At 34.2% G+C, this 15171-nt stretch overlaps 1 protein-coding gene across 1 annotated transcript in view; it reads left to right on the top strand.

Moving 5' to 3' along the window:
• MALRD1 (MAM and LDL receptor class A domain containing 1) overlaps positions 1-14659 on the top strand; it is a 541690-nt gene extending 527031 nt beyond the window's left edge. Inside the window, exons 39-40 of the mRNA XM_074324842.1 lie at positions 11282-11357; positions 14392-14659. Of these exons, the coding sequence (XP_074180943.1) occupies positions 11282-11357; positions 14392-14472 (157 nt within the window). The 3' untranslated portion in view covers positions 14473-14659. The remainder of the gene's footprint in view (positions 1-11281; positions 11358-14391) is intronic.
• Positions 14660-15171: the final 512 nt, after the last annotated feature.

Below are 15171 nucleotides of genomic sequence, written 5' to 3' on the forward strand. Positions count from 1 at the left end.
TCAGCACCCGACAGATATACTGTTGCTGTTTTTTTCTGAACTTTTATCATCGTGCACTCACATGCATGCAGGTACACATTGTTTTCACTGAAATCTGAATTGTTGTCTATGAAATTTTGTTCTTCTTATTTCCCTGTACTGATCATTCTAACATTTTTTTCTTCTGAAGATACCTTTATACCTTTAAAAGTTATTGAGAATCCCAAAGAGCTTTTTTTTAATGTAGTTAGAAGTATGAAGATTTATCATATTAAAAATTAAAACTAAGAAATATTTAAAATATTAATTATTTTAAAAATAAAAAAACTGCAGGTTAACAAACATAACAGTTATGAAAATATATTTTATATGTAAAATACATTATGTAAATGTATGTAAAATATAAATAATATTTTATGAAAAATGACCTTTACCCACTGTAGTTTTGAGGTATCACATTTATAGGGGAAAAAAGAAAATACGTATTTTCAGAAGAGGTATCTAGCAAAAACTTATTAAAGTGTATGTTAGCTGGGAAAATGTGAAGTTACTGGTATTTGAAGCCCCAATGCTTAGTAGAACAGAGATACTTAAATTAAAATTAAATTTTAGTGAGAGTCGATACTAGATAATCATATCTTCTTTTGTATTAAAACCTTTGCTGTATTGTTTGGACCGAAGTATAATAAGGAAAATTTAACCTCACACAGATATATATTTTGAAAAGGGAGGTATGTTTTCCTACCTTTTTCAGGTAATCATGGATATTTTTATACTACACTAAACGTTGACATTTTATACTACACTAAACGTTGATAGTTTTCTTAAAGTGTAGTTGTAATATGGAAGCAAACTGTGTCAGTAAAGTTTTTGTACTGTTACTTTAGAAATTTATTGGTCTATCTTACTCTTTGAATGGATTACTTATCCATGTGTAGTTTTGTAACATGATTCATTTTTCATTTAGAAAACACTGGTTTGGTGAGTTATACAGCTTGTCAGATGTTGAAACATATTAAGCGATATAATAATAATTTAAAAAACCTCATAAGACAAGTCTTTAAAGTTTTGGGAAGCAATTGTGTTCATGGTGAACAATCCATGCTTTTTCAAAATTCTAATTTTTTTTGAAAGTTCAAATTTTATCATTGGCAAGAGATATTGTCAAGTGTTTTATTTAATGTTAACCAGCCTTGTTCCATTCATTGTTAAGAAATCATCTGCCAAGTTCCCTAGTTTGAATAACCAGAGTTTGCCTGTCAGTCATTCTTCCAAATAAAAATGTCCATGAAAAAAGTGGTTAGTTTAGCATGTAACTCCATCTCACAGTGCTTTTCCACAATACAACATGTACTTCAACATGGCACAAAAGTGTTTTATGCATACTTTCTAGAATATTAAAAAGACTTGCACTGAAGAGTTGAGATTTAATATAATGAATACCTTTTGCTGCTTCCTCCAGGTCATTTGGAAGTGAAACTGACTTTTTAAAAACTTTACTGCAAGCGCATGGCGGTGAAGAATACAATGTACAATTCAACAGCAATTCAATAGTCTTGATTTCTGCTGAGGGACTGGCAGTTTTTACCCCCATTGCATTTGTCCCATTGGTGCAAATATCAACAACGAGAAAAAGTGTGGTATAATAAAATTAACTGATCTGTTTTGCACTTTGAATCGCTTACCCCTGGGTTTTATTATTGTGAAAACAGTTTTGAACTGTACAGCCCCTGAGGAATGTCTTAGGACCTCCAGCGGTCCACAGACCACACTTTGAGAAACACTGCCGTTATACCACTGAAGCATTACTTGAAAGGGCTCTCTAGTGCTCTCTCAAGTACATGTATCATAAGTTGACCATTCTCCTATTATTAGATATTTCGGTTGTAACTAATTTGTCATTATTACCAATAATTTGTGATGAGCCTCTTTCTATATGAATCTTTGTCTTCCTCTCTAATTATTTCCTAAGATTGGCTCCTAGTAATTTTACTAGGTCAATAAAAAAAGTCAAAGTGTGCTATCAAATATATTTCCAAAGGACTCTCCTGCTCTTCATCTGGTTTATGTTAGTCAGTTGTGAATGTGCTAACACTGCAGTCACAGGAGAAGCTGAGTGGAGACTGCGCACCCACTGACAGCATGGGGTCTCCTTCAGGTTAAGCTACAGGAACCTGGGTCAGCTTTATTCATACTAATTGCATCCATATTCCCGGGCATGTTCCCATTTAAGTGCTCTGCCGCAGCAAGATCGCATTAAACAGTGACAGGTTTTGTGGTCGGTGATATTTATTTCCTGCCTGAAAAGAGTAAGAGAAAAATACAGCAGCTGCTGTATCATGTGAATGAGTTTAGCGAAATTTGGTCTCCCAGTTGTTTGGTCTTGTGACCCCAGATGATTAATCCTTTCCTCTCCCTTTTGTGGGATTTCTGGTTATGCTTGCAAACCCAATTCTTTCTGAACTTTTTCATCCAAACCTTTGGTTCAGCTTGTTCCTTAAGGGCTTGGAAATGAAAACTTGAGCTCATGGACATTCTCCCCTAATTTATCCCTGCTATTTCAAATTGGCTTGCTTCTTTTCTTTCCTTTTTTTTTTCCCCCTCCCAGATTGTTTGTTTTTTTACTTCTTTTAAAAAAAATGTCATCATCTTGACAGAAGTACAGACCATTATATAGCTGAATATTTCTATTTACTACTTCTCTTTATTTCTTCCCTTTCTTCTTTAGCAGAAGTAAGCTAATATTGTATTTTGCAGGCGTATACATTCAATGAGAAGAGGTTGATCTAATAGACTCAACTTACTCTTTCTTATATTGCCTCATGATGTCATGCAATTTATTCTACCTGTAGAGTCTCATAACAGATTTAATGTGCCAACTGTAATTACGCACTACAAATTGTGACCTTTGTGACATTTTTATGGTAAATACAAACATGAAAATGCCCCCCATCAAATTCTCTAAGGCACTGTTGTTCTTCAGGGGTTCCATAAAATCCATCCCCCTCCTTGCTACCTCTTTCTCCTAGGTAGTTTTTACTGAAGCACACATTGGCATAGTTTCGGTCTGATATTTTCAAAGATACGAGTGAATAACCTAGCAAAACCCATAGGGGCTTCTCCTATAATATTGCGGGGCTTGTTATTTTATTAGCCTAGATTACATTTAACAGGACACACACAATATATGTCTTCTCTCCTGAGTTGGAGATGTGCTTCTAAACACCTGCTTTGTTTCTTTTTGAATGTATGACCTATGTAACTGTCCTGCTGAAATTTGAATTTGAGAATCTTAAAGGCAAATTTGTATCCTACATTTAATAAGTACATATACCCATTTCACATACTGTCCATCTTGTTACCTCTGGTTCAACTCTATTTTTCAGTTCTCAGAGTTCCTTTCTCCAACTTCCTATCTACTGCGTATTTGTTTATAGTTTTCTGTTGTGTTTATCTTTGCAAACTGCCATAAATCTGTCCTTATTACAAAAAGGACAAAATAGTGTCTAAATTTTAAAAATTTGTAATAACTCACCTTAAAAACAGTCTGTTCACACCAGCTAAGACTTGGACTGGGAATGATCAGAGGTCAGGTGTGAAATAAAATTTGTCTACAGTTTTGAGAAAAGAAGGATGATATATGTGAATTATGTGACATTGACAATTGAACATGATACACAGTGTTGGAATCTCTTTCTATTACTACAAGTTAAAAAATGAACAAGCAAAAACAAACAAACAACGACCCTCATTTTCCCAGGCTCTAAAATCAGGGAAATAAAGCATTACTTAATTAATTTTTATGATGAGACAGAAAAAATTATGAGTACCCTGGTTGAGAAATAAACATGTCTAAAAAGATCTCTTCTTGACAGAAATATGTTTAATGAACATTAAAAATAGATACAAGTGAAAGTGGAAACTCAGAAATATTTTTATTAAGATATTGTGATACACTTTCTTTATCTGAAACGTTAGCACACTCAGAAGGGCTTTCCATAAAGTCTTAGGACTGGAAACATTTGGGAAAAAGCCTCATTGAAGAGCTTAATATGACAGAGGTGGAAATGGGCAGAGTGGAATTAAGATTTACTTCTCTGGGACACCCCAGATTCACCATTAATCAGCTTAAGCAAAATTTAATGTAATAGCCCTGACTCTCAGAATAAATGAATTCCATTCCAACCAGTGAAATGATTGCATTTCATGACTTAGATGGATCCTTTAAAAAAGTAAACAAACAAACAAAAAAATCCATGACACATATACTTTTACAGTTACAAAATATTTTCCCCCAATATTAACAAACCAAATACTACTTCATAGCCTGAATTTCATTTGAAGACCCTGATACTTATACATGGATATTTCAGGCCTCTTGTTTTTTCAGAGATACATCTGAGATATGAGAAACACAGACTTTTATGTTTTCAAATATCATAAAGTCATTTGTATCAAGTTAATTTTTTCTCCAGTAATATGACTTTTTCAGTCTCTATGTAATGGAAAGGGATAAAAGAGCCATTCCTATTCTAGTCCATTCTGTTTATCCTCAGGGAAGCCCCTAAGTTACTCCTCTGGGCAGGCACTTAACTAGTTTAAAAATAGAATGGAAAGGGACACAGGACTAAAGTAGGCTCCTGGCCCACTTAAAGCCTTGTGCTAAGTGGGACAGAAGGCCAAATACAAATGTGGCTCTGTGATAACAATAGTGAAAATGAATGTCTTTGTTCTATGGGTAATAATGAAGTATATTGTTGGAGTGGGCATGGGGAAACAGGGTAGAGGGTAGGTTAATGAATTTTGTTCCATCATTAAGCCTTCAGACTAAATGCATTCATTAAGTTCTTCTTTCCATAAACATTCAGTTGACTCCTATTGCACTAGGTGCTGTGATAAAAGAGAAAACCAGACCAGGTCCTTCCTCCAGAAGACTTACAGTCTATGGGGGAAGAATCTCAGTTGCCCCATCTGTAAAAAAGGCAGCGACAAGATGATTGCAAAGGTCCTTGATAGCTTTAAGTTAATAAATCTATTTAAAAAATAAAAAGTACTACAGTGATTATTATTACTAATTTTGACACTGCCTTATTGTTTTTCTTTCTCCTAATGTCACTTCATTGATCCCAGGCTTTGGGGTTAGGAGAAAGAAGTAGGAAGCTTAAAAGAAGATATAAATGACAAAAGGAGAAAAGAAGGTAAAGAAAATAGCACTGAACTATTAGTGGCCATCTACTTGTGGTGGGCGTTTTATAAACATGGAATTTCATCTAAGGGACAGAAATCCAGTAGCTGCCATCCTCTAAAAGAAGTTCTAGAGACAGCAACCAAATACTGATCAACCTTGTAAGTAGAGAACCTAACGCGTTTTTAGTACGTAGTATTTGTTCTAGAATGTTGGATACATTTAAATAAATGAATATGAAAGATAATAAATAGCAAAATCAACAGTCTATCGTTCCACCATCTTAAGGAATGAGTCACCACATTGTAGAGCATCATTTTCCTTAACTCAGGACAATTGTTTCTTGGATCTTAGAATAGTCTTTAACATTTGGAAACAATATATAGAAATCACTTTGTTAGTGGAAGCATAAGAGAGATTTCCTCCACACTCATGCACAGCAAATATTTTTTGGTAAATAAATGACCATGTTTATCCATTCAAATCACCTTGATAGCTGCATTATATTTACCCCAATTTCAGAAAGTGTAGTAAGAAAGCTTACCCAGAGCAATTAGACAAGAAAAAGCAACAAAAGATGTCCAAATTGGAAAGAAAGAAATAAAGCTATCCCTATTTACAAATGACATGGTTGTGTATATATAGAAAATCCAAAAGAATGTACAAGAAAGCTACAAGAGCTAATAAATGAATTCAGCAAAGTTTCAAGATATAAAATCAACAAAAATCTGTTATGCTTCTAGATACCAGCAACAAATAGTCAGAAGAAGAAATTAAGAAAGCACCTAAATTGACAATAGCACCTATAAAATTAAAATATCTGGGAATAAATTTAACCAGGTTGGTGAAAGATTTCTACACTTAAAATTACAAAGTGTTACTGAAAGAAATCAAAGAAAACCGAAATAAATGGAAAGATATCTCAAGATTATGGATGGGAAGACTTAATTTTGTCAAGATGTCAGTACTACACAAAAAGATCTATGGCTACAATGCAACTGCAGTTAAAACTCTTAACAGTCTTTTTTGCAGAAATGGAAAACTGATCCTCAAATTTATATGGAATTGCAAGGGCACAGAAGAACCAAAACAATCTCAGTTAAGGACAAAGTAGGAGAATTCACACTTCCTGATTTCAAAACTTACCACAAAGCTACAGCAAACTAAACAGTGAGGCATTAGCATATGAAGATAGATTGATAGATGGATGGATGGATGGATGGATGGATGGATGGATGGATGGATGGATGGATGGATGGATGATTGATAGATAGATAGATAGATAGATAGATAGATAGATAGATCAATGGACTAGAATTGAGAATACAAATATAAACCCATACATATATGACTAGTTGATTTCTGAAAGGGTACAAAGTACATTCAATGGGGAGAGAACAGTTTCTTGAACAGATGGTGCTGGGACAACTGGATTTTCACATGTAAAAGAATGAAGTTGGACCCTACCACACAATATGCACAAAAATTAACTTGAAATGGATCAGAGACCTAAATATAAGAGCTAAAACCAAAACACTTAGAAGAAAACATAGAAGTAAATCTTCACAACCTGGGATTTGGCAATGCATTCTTAGATATGACACCAAAAGCACAAGAAACAAAAGAAAAAAATAGATAATTGGACTTCATCAAAAGCGTTCATGCATCAAAGGATGTTATCAAGAAAGTTAAAAGATAACCTACAAAATGGGAAAAAATGTTTGAAATTATATATAGCTAACAAGAGTTTAATATCCACAATGTACAAAAACTCGTACTACTTAATGAAAAAGAGACAAGAAACCCAATTAAAAAAATAAGCAAACTTGAATAGACATTTCTTCAAAGAAAATATACAAATGGCCAATAAGCACAGAAAAGATGCTCCACGTCGTTGCTTATTAGGTAAATGTGAATCAAAACTACAATTAAATACCACTTCACACCTATTAGGATGGCAATAATAAAAATAATAAGTATTTGTGAGGATGTGGAGAAATAGAAACCCTTATACATTATTTGTGGGAATGTAAAATGGTAAAGCTGGTATGGAAAACAGTCTAGTGTTTCCTCCAAAAGCTAAAATAGAATTACCACATGACCCAGTAATTCCACTCCTAGTTATATACCCAAAGGAATGTTCATAGCAGATTATTCACAGTAGCCAAAAGGTGGAAGCAATTCAAGTATCCATCATCAGATGAATGAATAAACAAAATATAGCATATTCATACAATGGAATATTATTCAGCCATAAAAATGTTATACATGCTACAGTATGAATGAACCTTGAAAACGTTATGTTAAGCGAAATAAGTCAGATACAAAAAAGATAAACATTGTATGACTCCACTCATATGAATTACCTAGAATAGGCAAATTTGTAGAGACAGAAAGTAAATTAGAGGTTACCAGCGGCTGGAGGAAAGGGAAAATGGTGAGTTATTGTTTAATGGCTACAGAGTTCCTATTTATAGGGAAGAAAATATTTTGCAAATACATACTTGTGATAGTTGCACAACACTGTGAATGTAATGAATACCACAAATTGCACATTTAGAAATGGTTAAAATGGCAAATTTTGTCATATACATTTTAACACAGTTCTCAAAATTAATAATTAAATGAATAAAATTAATATTTAAATAATTGAATTAATACTTTAAATAGGTGAATTGTATGCTGTGTGAATTATAATTTAATAAAGCTGTTAAAATGTACATCAACAGACATTAACCTCAAAATCATGTGCACTGTATTCAATACAGATGAGATTTTGTTTTACTTTTTTTGTTTTTCTTCCTTGCCGATTTATAGTAATTTCAGATATCTATTATAAACCCTTCCATGTTTTTAATTAACACTAATTTTTTTTTTTTTGTTAGTAAGCCATGAAGTGAATTCCTTTAGAGGTGTACATATGCTCATGAAATTTAAATTGGAAATTCCCATAAGAATTACTCTAGTCCTACCTGACCTATCTCTCTATAACCCACTCAGAATGCCACTTTATACAGTGCCTGCACATATTGGATGTAGCAGAAGCTTGATAATAATTTAAGTGAATGCATGATACGCTATAGGTGGAAAACTTATGTGATAAATGCAGCTTTTTTCCCCACTATTCCAAACGTCTAAGTCAATTCCTTGCTGTTCCTAGAGGTGCTTAGATTTTTTGAAACCCCAGCTCATCTGCCTATTCACAAATACAATAATTTAAACATAACAATAATTTAAGCATAATAATATTTTTTTAGCCTAATGCAGACTTCTCATTGCACAACACAGTATTAGAATTGGCAGAAAAACTTCATAATCAGTTACTTTGTTTTCTTCATATAAGGATACATCATTTTAAGTAACTTGTTCGTTTGAATAACAAACTTATAAAATTGATGAAGATGAAACATTATATCATGGAAGGTGAAATAGTAAATATATGGATTTGACACTAGAAACTTACTTAATGGAAGTATCTATGGGTGGTAAGTAATATTTTACCTCATAAACAGGAAAGACGTTGAGAATTAAGCCTAACAAGTCAAAGACTTCCAATATTGGGAGACTTACCTTTGATTGAGAATTAAGCCTAACAAGTCAAAGACTTCCAATATTGGGAGACTTACCTTTGATCTGGAAAACATAAAAATTTAGATTACTAGTAAAGATAATTTGAAGTAGGAAGGATTTACCATTGCTCATCTTCTACTGTTCATACTGTGATCCTTTCTTTTTTATTACAACTCCACATCCTAACCCTTAAATATCACCCTTCCGTCTGTGTAGTCTCCCAGTACCCAAAGGCTGGCCACCTACTTTTTTTTTTTTTCATTTTCATGGAAAATTGTTTAAGACTTAATATCCCTCCCAAAGAAATGTACCTTCAATAGCTGGATTAACAGGGCTGGAAAATTGATTGTTTTACCTGGTTTCTGCCTGCCAATCTTGGTCTAGGTCATCTGCAGTCCCAGCAGTCCAAAGCCAAAAGTAATGGCCTCATTCAAGATCTTCTGTGTTGCTTGTGTTTCACTTCTATCCAGTTGGCTGCCTAGCCTGTCGCTTTCATTGCTGCTTGCCTGCCCGGCATTTGGACCATTTAGTCCTATAGTTTGGGTTTCCTCCTGCTTCCTGATTTCAGCCAAGATTAATTTTTCTGAGGTGTCGGTCTCTGTAACTATCCCATCTTTGCCTAGCTCTGAATTTCCGTTTGGTTTTGATGCCCCCTACATCCATTTTCCAGCTCTCCTGTGCCAGACTTTGCTTTAACATTTGGACACATTTCAAAACTGCCCTTTACTCCCTACTCTGTCTCAATGTTGAAAGCAACTCTGCCTCGTTTTATGCCCTATTTACTGAGCTTACTACACTGAGAACTTAACATTGACTAGTCTTGGAGGAAGAAAAGGCAAGTAGTAAATGCCACTTATTCAATTTAATTGGAGCAACTCAATTAGTGGTTAAAGAATTAACAGGTACTTGTTTCATCATTTGCAAGTGAATCTATGATATTTTTTTTCCAAACAATAACCAAGAAAAATGGCTGCTATGACACTCTTCGTAGATAACCAAAATGTAGACTCAAAGAGGGTACAATTAAACAATTGAATATTTAAGCCAATTGCACAGAAACAGTGGAGGTCAGGAAGCTTAGAAGACACTGAATCCATGGGAAGAATGTATTGCCAGCCAAACGTAATTACTCAGATTATTCTGTTGGGCTCCCTAAGGATGTTGCTTTTCAGAAGAGGACCATGTGGTTGGCTTCATAGATGAAATAAGAGGTCATACCTCTGAGAATTTATTTTCAAACAGCAAATCAATAAGAGCTTCCTCTTTATTACCTTTCCTTTTAGGATCTAAAGGTATATTTTCACGTTTATTGTCATTTTACTCTGATTAGGCAAAAGTAGTCATTGTATAGTTTTTCCTCCTAGTTGCCTTCCAGACACTGACAATCATCCTGGAATTTGTCTTCCAGTCTCCATTATGTGTATGTGTGTATGTATATGCGTATGTGTGCTTGCATGTGTTTGCATGTATGGGATCTTTTCTTATATCTTTAATAGGGTGTATTTAGTTATCTGCATACACACACACACACACACACACACACACACACACACGTGGCATTTTTGTCTTCAGCAGTAATGAGCAACTATTCCAGGGCTAGTTGTCTTCTGTCAATAAGCCTGTTAACTCTTAAGTAATTAAAATACAAAAAGAAAATGGTCATTTAGGAGCCCAGTTAATCAGAGTAAATTGCGCAGCTTTAGACCAATATGTGAGATTACCAAGGACATGTCTCTTTGTGATTCTTGAAAGAAAACATTAACATAAAGACCTCTTCAAAACACTCATATTTAAATTTGCTGTTTAAATATTAAAGACTATGATGCCATAGATTTTCTTTTCAATTAAAGTTTATTGGAGTGACAATGGTTAGTAAAGTTACATAGGTTTCAGGTGTACAATTCTGTAATACATCATCTATATATCACATTGTGTGTTCACCACCCAGAGTCAGTTCTCCTTCTATCACCATGTATTTGACCCCCTTCACCCTCATCTACTACCCTCCACCCCTTTACCCTTTGGTGACCACTAAACTATTGTGTCTATGAGTTTTTGTTTCTTCATTTGTTTGTCTTGTTCCTTTGTTGTTTGCAGTTTTATGTCCCACATATCAGTGAAATCACTTATGACAGGCACTGTCATGAAAAACAGCCCTCAGAAGGTGGGTTGGCATTTGTGAAGTCCAAGGGACTTCCAGGTGGCCTCTCAGCTTTATATTACATTGTTCTTTCTAATGTGTACACCTTATATTACTTGAATAATAATAGTTTAAGAAATCAATTTTAAGACCAACTTATGCCATGTTTTGTTTTGTTTTTATTTGCCTGGGTTTATTTGTATCTAAATATTCAGAGGTCAAACTACATTTGCTTTCAAACATGTGGTTGCATTGGTGCAAAAGTCTTTACTTATGGTAATATATACATAAAAATAAGTATGCTGTTTGGACAGTGTGTCTCTAAGTTTTCTACCAAATTATAACCTGGAAATGTACTGTGGTACATTTCAGTACTTACTCTTTTCTTCTGTCTTGTGTGCCTTAAGGAAAACTAAAGGAGGTGTTAACTCTGCATTTGTTAATCCAGTTTATGGGAATTGGAGCAACTCAGAGAAAACAGAGGTAAGAGGTAATGGTGACCTGTATTGTTTCAGAGAGAGAGAGAGAGAGAGAGAGAGAGAGAGAGAGAGAGAGAGAGAGAGAGAGAGCTGTTTGAACATGTTTCCACTAAGAGGAATGTTTTAGTGGAGTTAGTCAATTTGAGAGTGATAAGGAGTTTCAGTCTCTCTAAATGTGTTATGAGAATTTTCCATTCTAGGACAATTTCAATCTCCTTGAATCAGATCACTGTTAAATGGCTTTGTGGTCACTGTTCATACTCAAAGAGAGCTGACAAATCTGGAAACTATCCATTTAACCCATAGAGTATTAGTCAGCTATTCACAGTATACTCATTGACTGGTGTCATATTTTATTGTCAAAGACAAAAGGGAGATAGCATTCTGTGTTCTCTCTAAATGTAGTTGAGGGCAGTGAGGGCCAGTACCGAATAACTTAGAAGACAAGAGGAGAAATTCAGGTGCATTACATCTGTCCTGGCGCTTTTTAGGGCTACTCCTTACCAGTGTAATAAGAGGCAGGCTAGAGAGAATGGCAAGTAAAATCTCTCTCATCCCTTTCTTAAGAAGGTAATATGAGCATTCATTTGGGTATAAAATAGGATTAGCCATAACACATCACTTCCTATCTATGAAAGCTTCCTTATAACTGATTTTAGAAATGTTACATGAAATTCATTCTCTTGTCAAAGTGAACATATAGAAAGCTAAAGTTTTCATTTTCCCCCATTTTTTTTTTTTTTTTTTTTTTAATGAAAACAGTTGTTCCTGTTATTGAAAAGGAGTAGCAAAAATGTCAGGTCAGACGGTTTCTAGTAGTTTTGAGCCTTGGGTGGTGAGGTTGAATTCTAACACAACCCTTAACCTTTTTTTTATTTCTGTGTTCTCTTCATAATGATGTCATACACACTTTTAGTACTGTTTTGGTAGGAATGAAAACCAGAAATAAGGTATTTCCCAGGGTACGGAGAGAATTAATTAGGATGATCCGTCATGTCAGTCGAGACATAGAGTAAAAACGAAATGTTACCCTACTTATTGTGTAATAAATAAATAAATAAATAAATGTATATTTAAGAAGCCAAATGTATCTTCTTGACAAAGTAGGAAGGTATGATATCAAACTATTTTCATTTTTACCAAAGTAAAGAAATTTTAATCTTTTTTATCTTTAGCTTATGTTGACTGTTAGTATCCAAAATATACAAATGATGTAGGAATTAAAATGCAATATTTTAAATTTGGCATATTTTTATAATATTATATTATAATGTAATGTTATAATATTCCATAAACTTGTAGTAATTAAGAATGTTTTAGGGAGGACTTTCATTACTTTCTACTGAGAAGAAAGCTTCTATGGTGAACAGGAAATGGTCCATATCAAAGACCCACCTTTCAAGGTGCTTTCTACTATGTATACATCTGGCAGTGCAATTGATGACTCTAGAAAACCTTCGAAGCAATTTCTTTTTATTTTCTATTCTAATAATTTTTCCCCCTCTTTCACATTCCTTTTTCCTTCCATTAAGAATGACTGGAGAATAAATCCTGTCAGAATTCTTAAACTTTGCTGCTATTTTGATTTCTAAGAAGCAAATACCTTTGTGTTAATTAAACTAACTGTACCCTCTCTGACATTATAACAGAGAAAGGAAGTTCTCCAAAATACTCTTCTAAACACTCAGAGAAAATTCTATATCATATTCTGATCTAGGAATTAAGATCATTGTATAATGAACCACTAGGTAGCCATCAGCCAAATTCAGCAATTATCAACCCATGGTCATTTTTGTTTCACCTCCATTGCTACCCATTCCCTCCACCCACCAGAGAGGTGGTGGTATTTTTTTTAAAACAGATTTTATTTTCTTTAGATCAGTTTTAGGTTCACAGCAAAATTGAGCAGAAGGTACAGAGATTTCTCATCTACTCCCTGTCCCCCTCTCATGCACCCCACTGTCAACACCCCCCCAGACTGGGACATTTATTACAATTGATGAACCTACATTGACATGTCATTATCACCCAGAGTCTATAGTTTCCGTTAGGGTTCAGTCATGGTGTCAACCAGAGTGTTTAAGCAAATCCCTGATATCATTTAGCTTTGCCTGTAAAGACTTCAGTTAAGACATCAGACCGTTAAGGGATAAGGACTTTTTAAAAATACAGCCACAGTATCGCACCGAAACATTGAACAATGATTGCTTGATGCCATCAAATATTGGGTCAGTGTTCAACCTGCCCCGGTTGTCTCATAAATAAGTAAGGGGTTTCATATTTGTTGGTGTTGTTGCTGTCTTTTTAAAATCAGGATTAATGCCAGATATCTGCATCCAAGTTGCAATAAAATTAATTCATTTATAAGGTTTTAATTTTTTTTTAATTTGGGGTTTGTTTTTTTGAGTTATAGTTTACATGCAGTATTATTTTGTATTAGTTTCAAATGTACAGCATAGGGGTTAGATATTTATATAATTTATTCAGCGATTCCCCCCAATTAGTCTAGTGCCCACCTGGCACTATACTAGGTTCCATTTTTCTGTCTTTAATTTTTTCCTTGCAATTTATTTATTGAAGAAGTCCAGTTGTTTGTCCTATAGAATGTCCATGCTTTAGATTTTCTAATATACTCTGCACAATATAATTTTCCCGACTGAAAGCTCTTGGTAGTTTTTTTTATATGTATTTTTGGGTTTCCTTTGTTGAGCCTAACTAGAATCGATAGAGCAGGCTTTGAGAAACCAGCACCATAGAAAGAGGGTGTTGAGATCCTGACATGTGCATTCTTCCATCACACCAGAGGTGAGAATGAGGCCATAGCTCCTAGGCACAGAGGACCTTAGGCACACACAGAGACTAGGCCTGTGTCAGAGTTTTAGGCAGTGTAGACTGGAAGTGCAGGAGGAAAAGTTGGGGCTGCTCTCGTTATTACTCCAGTGGAAATTCATTAAAAAGTTTCTGCATTCTGCATGATCTGGAAAGAAGTCTTATTTTAATACCTAAAATCCTAACCTTTTCAATGTGTTTTTCTTTAGACTTTTATATACTCCTTCTCAAATCCATTATATGGCACACCACCAGGAAGCCTGCAGACCATATCTAATCATCTCAAATAGATAGAAGCTGAGGCAATAGAAGCTGAGGCATCTGATGGAAATGCCTGGAGAGAGGGTGACTTTACTCCTGCTGCTACAATACTCAAAGCAAATCTCTATCAAGATCAAGTATCATCTAGTATGTGTAGCTTATAGAAAATGCCACTGTGTGAAATCTGATAGAAACTCATCTGATGCAATAGTAAAAATAGAAGGAATTCGGAATACTACGGTCATTATTACATTTAAGAATACATTTTCTTACTGAATATATTGAATGTCTTCGTGGAATCTGAATCAGAACCTTAATCATCATTGTATATTTGAATGTTTTAATAAAATGTTCTATTAAGTTTCTTGTTTCCCTTGGATTTTACCATGGTTATTTCTTAAAATAACAAATCGAATTGTTTCAGATCCTGAATAAGGAGTTTTAAAATGTGTATTTGTATGCCATAGAGCTTAAACACAAAGGTGAACTGTCTTAGTATACAAGCTAGCAGGAAGGGACAAAGCATAATAATCCCAATCAACATAACCATGAGTGAAACTTATATCTGAATTTTGGGAAAAAAAAATGTGATAAATTATCATCCTTAACTTGCCTTCATTTGAATAATCATGTAACATATTGTAATATATAGCAAATCATTATGCTATATACTTGAATACAATGTTATACGTCAATTATATCCCAATACAGCTAGAAAAATATAATTC

Source organism: Rhinolophus sinicus, linkage group LG02 (assembly GCF_036562045.2).
Source record: "Rhinolophus sinicus isolate RSC01 linkage group LG02, ASM3656204v1, whole genome shotgun sequence".
NCBI classification, from domain to species: Eukaryota; Metazoa; Chordata; class Mammalia; order Chiroptera; family Rhinolophidae; genus Rhinolophus; species Rhinolophus sinicus.